Source organism: Myotis davidii, unplaced genomic scaffold, assembly GCF_000327345.1.
Source record: "Myotis davidii unplaced genomic scaffold, ASM32734v1 scaffold201, whole genome shotgun sequence".
NCBI lineage: Eukaryota > Metazoa > Chordata > Mammalia > Chiroptera > Vespertilionidae > Myotis > Myotis davidii.
In genome coordinates this window covers 5,218,893-5,225,691 of record NW_006297819.1, presented here as the reverse complement: position 1 = coordinate 5,225,691, position 6,799 = coordinate 5,218,893, and the positions used below count along the sequence as shown (strand labels likewise).

Here is a 6,799-nt window from a genome sequence, read left to right as displayed (position 1 = left end):
GAGTGCAGCTCAGAGCCCGGCTGCGGCAGGCGGTGAATCCTAGCTTCCTCCATCGCCAGGGCAACCAAGCCTCATGTTCACTTCAGCTGTGTGGCTGCCAGCGGCCATATTGGTTGGCATTTAATTTGCGTATCACCCTGATTAGCCAATGGGAAGCTTAGCGGAGATACAGTTAATTACCATGTTTGTCTATTATTAGATAGGATACTGAATTTCAATTTCCTAGAATTTTTACCTGTCATGACTTATTATTTTCCTTTTGATTTTTCCCTCCAATCATTTAAACATTTAAAAGTTATTCTTAGTTCAAAGGCCATAGAAAACCAGGTGGCAGGCTAGATTTGGCCTGTAGGCCACAGTTTGGTGACTCCTGTATTAGAGTGAAAAGAATATCAAATTTAAAATATTGTGTGCTGATCATTCAAACTACTTAGAATTGTGTTGTGTGCCTTCATTTTAGCAACTGGACATAAAGTGTGTCCCTCTTCGCTTTGCTTTTTAACAGGCTCTGGAACTCTGGCGGTATCACATCCCATTGCTGCCAGCACCCCCGAAGGGAGCAGCTATGGAGCAATAGGTATTTTCTACAAGTCTATTCATGGAAGTGCTTCCTAATTCTCCAGCCACTAATGACTGTGAGAGCGGGCAAGGCAGTCATCACATACTAGTAAGACTGTATGGTCTTTGTAAGATGAATTGGTTGGATGATCTGGAAGATTCCTTCCAGTTCTAACTTTCTCCAGTTCTATTATTGTTTCTTGGATCTGCTAGCAACACTTGAACAGAATTCCCTGTAATGGTTTGCCATCAATATCCCAAGGCCTCCATGGAGGTTTTTTCATACCCAGCCTGTCGAGGACTTGAAAGATGTGTCAGAGTCTGATGTTAGGGAGCCCGACCTCACCTGACCAGCTGTTTCATTCTCAGGTTTCAGGGGAGTAAGGGTGGTCAGAAGATTAAGGCTGAGCTGCAGGTGACCATGGCTGAAGCCCCACAGTCTTTCCTTTGGGCTAACTTCATAATCGAAGTTATGAAGTTATGAACCTGCTCACTGACACCCAGTCATGCACCTGGCAACCCCCAGAGTACATTAAGTGGCTTGAAGGAAACAGAATTCCCAGCCCTGTCTTTTGGAGTAGGAGTGCTTTGACGCTTCCATGCACTTCCATGACGCTGATTGGCCTATGAATTCTGCACCTCAAATGTCAGTGTAGAGGGACTGGGATCCTGTATCCCTGCCCTATTGTTCTGTAACTATGAGAAGCATGTGGGCTCAGTGCAGGCGACTTATTTCTGGCTCTGCCTGAAAAGGAGCTTTTTTTATTTAGCCATTTGAACAGAAGATATAAAGCAGAAGTAGGCTCGGCACATGTGTTCATCAAGCTGCACAGATTCCCATCTGCTCTGGGAAGTGTTCACGGGAACACAAGGATTCCTCTTCCTGAGAATGTTGTTTACATTATGTAATCCTAGATGTGGCATGTGGGGGATTTCCGTGTACAAATACTTGATCCACAAGCCATGTAGAGCTGCTGGTTATGGGTGTGCTGACAAGTATATGTGGTAGATGCTATACATAACTATGTGCGTGCATATATTTATATATTTATGTTCATATTTTAAATATGAAACAGGAAATATAGCATATTATCTTTGTGTCCAATCGTTAACAGAGCAGATGTCTTTATATTCTTAAAAATAGAAGAGGAACATTAAAAGTTCGTTGAGGAGGAATTGAGAGAAAGGCCATGTGTTGTGGGTAAGGTGTTAGTTTTTACTAGCTTGAGTCAGCACTGTGCTTTTCGCAGAGAAGAATGGACAACCTGGGTTCTTCTGGGCTTTGGAAGGCAGATGAGCGTTCTCTGTTTCAGATGAGTCAGGCTCCAGTCCCGGCAGGCAGATGTCCTCCTCCGATGGGGGGCAGCCATACCAGTCAGACTCGGACAGCTCTGTGGAGGAGAGTGACTTCGACACCATGCCAGACATTGAGAGTGATAAGAACGTCATCCGGACCAAGGTACCCCTGCCTGGCTGTCCTCTCTGAAGGGCAGTTGATTACAACTTCAGCAATGCCTTTGTGTCCTTATTTGTTTTCCTTCAGGCGAAAGTCATGTTTCCCAAAGGGCTTTTTAGGTAAACTATAACTATATAGACTAGAAGCAATCCTCTAATTAGCACTTCTGTCTGGAGGAAGAAAATGAGAACATTAAAGAGAATAGAGCATCAGAACACCCTCAGGGTCTGAAGTGACAGCTTGTGGGCAATAAAGGAGAGAGGGATCCAACCAGATGGAAGAACAAATTCACTGAAGGGTGTAGCTGGGAAAGACTTTCTGGTTCTGTGCATATCATCCTTTAGGAGTAAAGTGTGCTTCTTTCTGGTGTATACTTATTATATGTGTTTATCCGGGAAGGTGTATGAAGATGAATTGCACAGTTTCAGTCCTACAATTCAAGAACCACACTGTGGACCTCTTTGGAAACTGGGAAATCAATTTTTAAGATATCAGAAGCATTCGATTCCCACTAGTTTTTCCACATCAGCCAATCCTTAATAGTCCAAGAAGAAATACTAAGATTTTTATTATGATATTCTGGCATAAGCAAGATTAAAAGAAAAATCTTGTTAAATAAATTTAATTACCTAGTAAATGATTGAACTGAAATTTGTAAAGCTCTCCTTTAAGTACAGTTTTGCATTCTCTTTTTATTTGGCTTCCAGATGTTTCTTTACCTGTCAGATCTGTCCAGGAAGGACCGGAGAATCATCAGCAAAAAATATAAGATTTATTTTTGGTGAGTAGATGACCAAGAGGGCCATAGTTATCTTTATCAAAATTTAAAGTTTTTTTGTATATGGTCCAATCACTTATATTACAGGTTTTAATGTTTAATGAGGCATAGATATAGGTGTTTCAAGAATCCATGCCATGCCCTAACTGGTTTGGCTCAGTGGACAGAGCATCAGCCTATGGACTGAAGGGTCCTAGGTTCGATTCCGATCAGGGGCATGTACCTTGGTTGCGGGCACATCCCCATTAGGGGGTGTGCAAGAGGCAGCTGATTGATGTTTCTAACTCTCTATTCCTCTCCCTTCCTCTCTGTAAAAAAAATCAATAAAATATATATTTTTTTAAAAGAATCCATGCCACATTCCATAGGAAAAATAAATTATAAGAGGCAACCGGCCCTAAATTAAATAAATACAAAGGAAAAAGTAAGAATGGTAGTAGACTACCATATGTGCAGGGAGCACACCAAATTCTCTTCCAGAAGGCTAATGCAACAATAACATTAATGTCACTACCTTGCATGCGACATGCTAATCTGCAGCCATTTCCTCTTCTCCTCACCAGGCCTTGCTCTTGGACGAACCAGGAATTTCAGGGACTAGATGCCTAGAGCATCTCAGGGTACCTAGAAACTACCCCAGGATAATCAAACACAGTGATGCCACCTCCCTTCGAGCTGAGAGGCTAAACTGCCTGTCAAGAGCCCCTCCCTCCCCTCAAAACCCCAGGCTGACACTGACGGATCTTCTGATTCCTTCCTCTTCCCAATTATTTTACCCTTTAATTGGATTCAGATATTAGAGGAAAACAAGGGACAGTGGGGGCCACATGGAATTTCATAGTGGAACCTTCATTTTGGAACTAAGAGGAATCTAAGAGAGCCACATTCCTTTGTGTGATCCATCTCCCATGACTTGCATTCTGACCACGTTTCCTCTAATAACATCCTTAAGCGATAAATTCTCATTAGTAATTTGGTTAAAACAGAAGCAAGTATTATTTACATTGCTTTACAAGTGACTGGAGAAACAAGAACCACATTATCAGTTTCTAATTGCTTTTATGAGTTGACTAAGGAGTTATGGAGTGAAAACATTCTTTTTTTTTAAACTTGAACGAAGATTTCATTGCTAATTTGGAAATAGCTATTTCTGGTTCTTTCTGCCTGCATAGGAATATCATCACTATCGCTGTGTTCTATGCACTACCTGTGATCCAGCTGGTCATCACCTACCAGACAGTAAGTGCTGCCCTGACCCCCAGAACCCATGCTCTCATACTGCAGGGAGAGAGCTTTGCTGTGATGTACAGAGAAAGGTATAACTTGGATTGGTCCAAAAATTAATTTCCCATTTGGGTTCTAATTGGACTTCTCCAATGCTTCATCTTTGATTTATAATTCCCAATTATTTTACCAGAGAGAGGCTTGGGACCACTTGTATTGTTTTGTCTACCAATTCGAAATTATTACCTCGCACTCATTCAGTCATAATATCTATCAATTGTGCCTATGATTTACCAGTTTGAACTCTTGACCATCATGGGATAATGAGTAAATAAGTTTCCAGATCAAAACAAAGATGCCTGATATCTCATTTAACCTGTGCCCTTTCACTAAGAGGAAATTTTTTTTGTAAAAGCAAAACTAGCTTCATAAAACTAAAAAATATTAAAGTAAAAAGAAAACAAAATAAAAAAACAAACATAAATAATAATTAAAATAGTTTAAGAATCCCTGATACTCCTTCATAGAATCCAAGGGTCCAGGTCACTGGAGTGACCTCCCGAGGATTTATTCTCTGTGAGAAAGTCCATTTAGATTAGCACGAAGCTGAAGGTGTCTCCAGTGAAGCGGTTCTCAAACTTCGTTGTGCATTAAAATCATCTGGGGAACTTTTAAAAATCCCTATGTCCAAGCTGTATCCCATAGCAATTAGATCAGAGTCTCTTAGAGTGGAACTAGCCATCAGTACTTATTAAATGCCGGGTGATTCCAGTGTACAGCCAACTTTGAGAACCAAAGTTCTAATAATATTCAGCCAATTTCATATTTACTGCATGTACTGCATTATGAGAACAAGTACTTTATGAGGTCTGAATACCACAATTTATAATCTAAATATTCTCTGAATACTTTGGGGCCCTGTCAGAAGACATATCTATACTGTGGTCTGGGGAGATTCTTGATGATAGAGACAGTGGTAAATATGGAAAACTGAACACCATATCCTCGTGTCTACCTGCACTGTGGTTATTTTCACAGAGGATGGGACAGCTTTATGTCCTCCCAGCATTCATCTAGAAAATAGGACATATCATGGCAGTCCTAATAGGCATGTCCCAATGTTAGCATCGTTTGATATCCTTTTATCATGAGAACAAAGGGAACAAGCTCAGTTGAATTCCACCTTGAGGCCGTGTAATGAGGAAGACAGAATATTTCAATTCAAAGCAAGATGGTAGCATCTAAAGGAAATGTGCCTGTGCTGAGGGAGGTGGCAGGTAATGACCCAGCCTGATGAGGAGTGCTGGTTGCACTGTGAGCCACGCACAGTCTATCACTGTGAGCAGTGCTGCTCTTTGTGATTTCAGGCTTGGCTCAGGGGACCGAGAAAAACTGCATCTCTGCTTCTCGCTCTTGATTTTGCAGGTGGTAAATGTGACTGGAAACCAGGACATCTGTTACTACAACTTCCTCTGCGCTCACCCTTTGGGCGTCCTGAGGTAAGCCCACTCCACCGGTTGCCATTTCTAAAGGCTTTTAGAAACGCCTTTCTATGTAATGTTGCGATCTCAGTTTTTAAAAAATACTAAAAACACCAGTGGAAAACTACCCCAGTCATGGATAAAGAGGAATTTAAATCAAGAAGTTGGGACCAGACATGCTTCTCGCATTCCTGTATGAGGCATCAGGAAATGTTCCTAAAAATAATCTGCTGAGGCAAGGGCAGGGATGTTTTTGAAAACATCAGGTCCCTAGTTGTGATGACACTTTTCCACGGGCATGAGCTGCAAGTACATTCAATCCATTAAACAACCTCATGAGGAAAACAGTGTTACTGTCACCATCCTCCTTTTTAGATGAAGATGCTAGGGCTTAGAAAGGTAAGGACTTGCTGAAGGTCCCTCAGCTGTCAGTGATGTAGGAACTTGAACCACACTTGCTGTCCCTAAGACCATGCTGCAGCCTCCAGAAGTGGAAAGAGCATTAGCCTGGGAGTTGGGAACCCGGCTTCTTGTTCTAGAACAAGTTTTCTGAATTAAAGCCACCGGTTGTGACCAGCTTAAATACTGATATTCATACCTTCAGAGCTGAGTGTTGACACAACACGGATCCATCTATGAGAATTCCCTCTCACACTGTAGCTGAAATACTTGCCCAAACTGCCCATTTTTGGAGCATCTCCCTTTCCCAGGATTCATTCCATGCCAGTGCCCATGGGACCAGAGAGGATTGGGAGCATAATAGGGAAGCATAGTCCTGGCCGGGTTTGGCTCAGTGGATAGAGCATTGGCTTGCAGACCAAAGGGTCCCAGGTTCGATTCCGGTCAAGGGTACATACCTGGGTCGCAGGCTCGATCCCCACCAGGGGAACGTGCAGGAGGCAGCCAATTCATGATTCTCTCTCATCGATGATGTTTCTATCTCTTTCCCGCTCCCTTTATGAAATCAATAAAAATGTATTTTAAAAAAATAGGGAAGCATAGTGGGCACCCCTGAGAGGAAGCAGCCACATTTTACAGGCCTGGCATCCTAAAATGAAAGGTTAAAGATGATCTCTGATGATTTTCCAGTCCTGGAATCTTTTTTTTTTTTTCAGTCCTGGAACCTTATGAAAAGGTTAGTGGTGGAAAACACGAATGCTGAGTTCCCTCGCTAATTCGTGCGTTCATTCTCTGAATCTCTCTGACTGCCTGACTCTCTCATGGTTTCTCTCTCGTCTCTTTAGTGCCTTCAATAACATTCTCAGTAACCTGGGGCACGTGCTCCTGGGCTGTCTTCCTGCT

The 6,799-nt window shown here is 42.2% G+C and overlaps 1 protein-coding gene across 1 annotated transcript in view; it reads left to right on the top strand.

Moving 5' to 3' along the window:
- The window catches only part of SIDT1 (SID1 transmembrane family member 1), an 87,141-nt gene that overhangs the window by 63,769 nt on the left and 16,573 nt on the right, over positions 1 to 6,799 (top strand). The window contains 7 exon segments of the mRNA XM_015570386.1: positions 506 to 577; positions 1,872 to 2,017; positions 2,722 to 2,795; positions 3,965 to 4,031; positions 5,442 to 5,515; positions 6,742 to 6,786; positions 6,788 to 6,799. The exon segment at positions 6,788 to 6,799 is cut by the window's right edge and continues 88 nt beyond it. Coding sequence (XP_015425872.1) covers positions 506 to 577; positions 1,872 to 2,017; positions 2,722 to 2,795; positions 3,965 to 4,031; positions 5,442 to 5,515; positions 6,742 to 6,786; positions 6,788 to 6,799 — 490 coding nt within the window.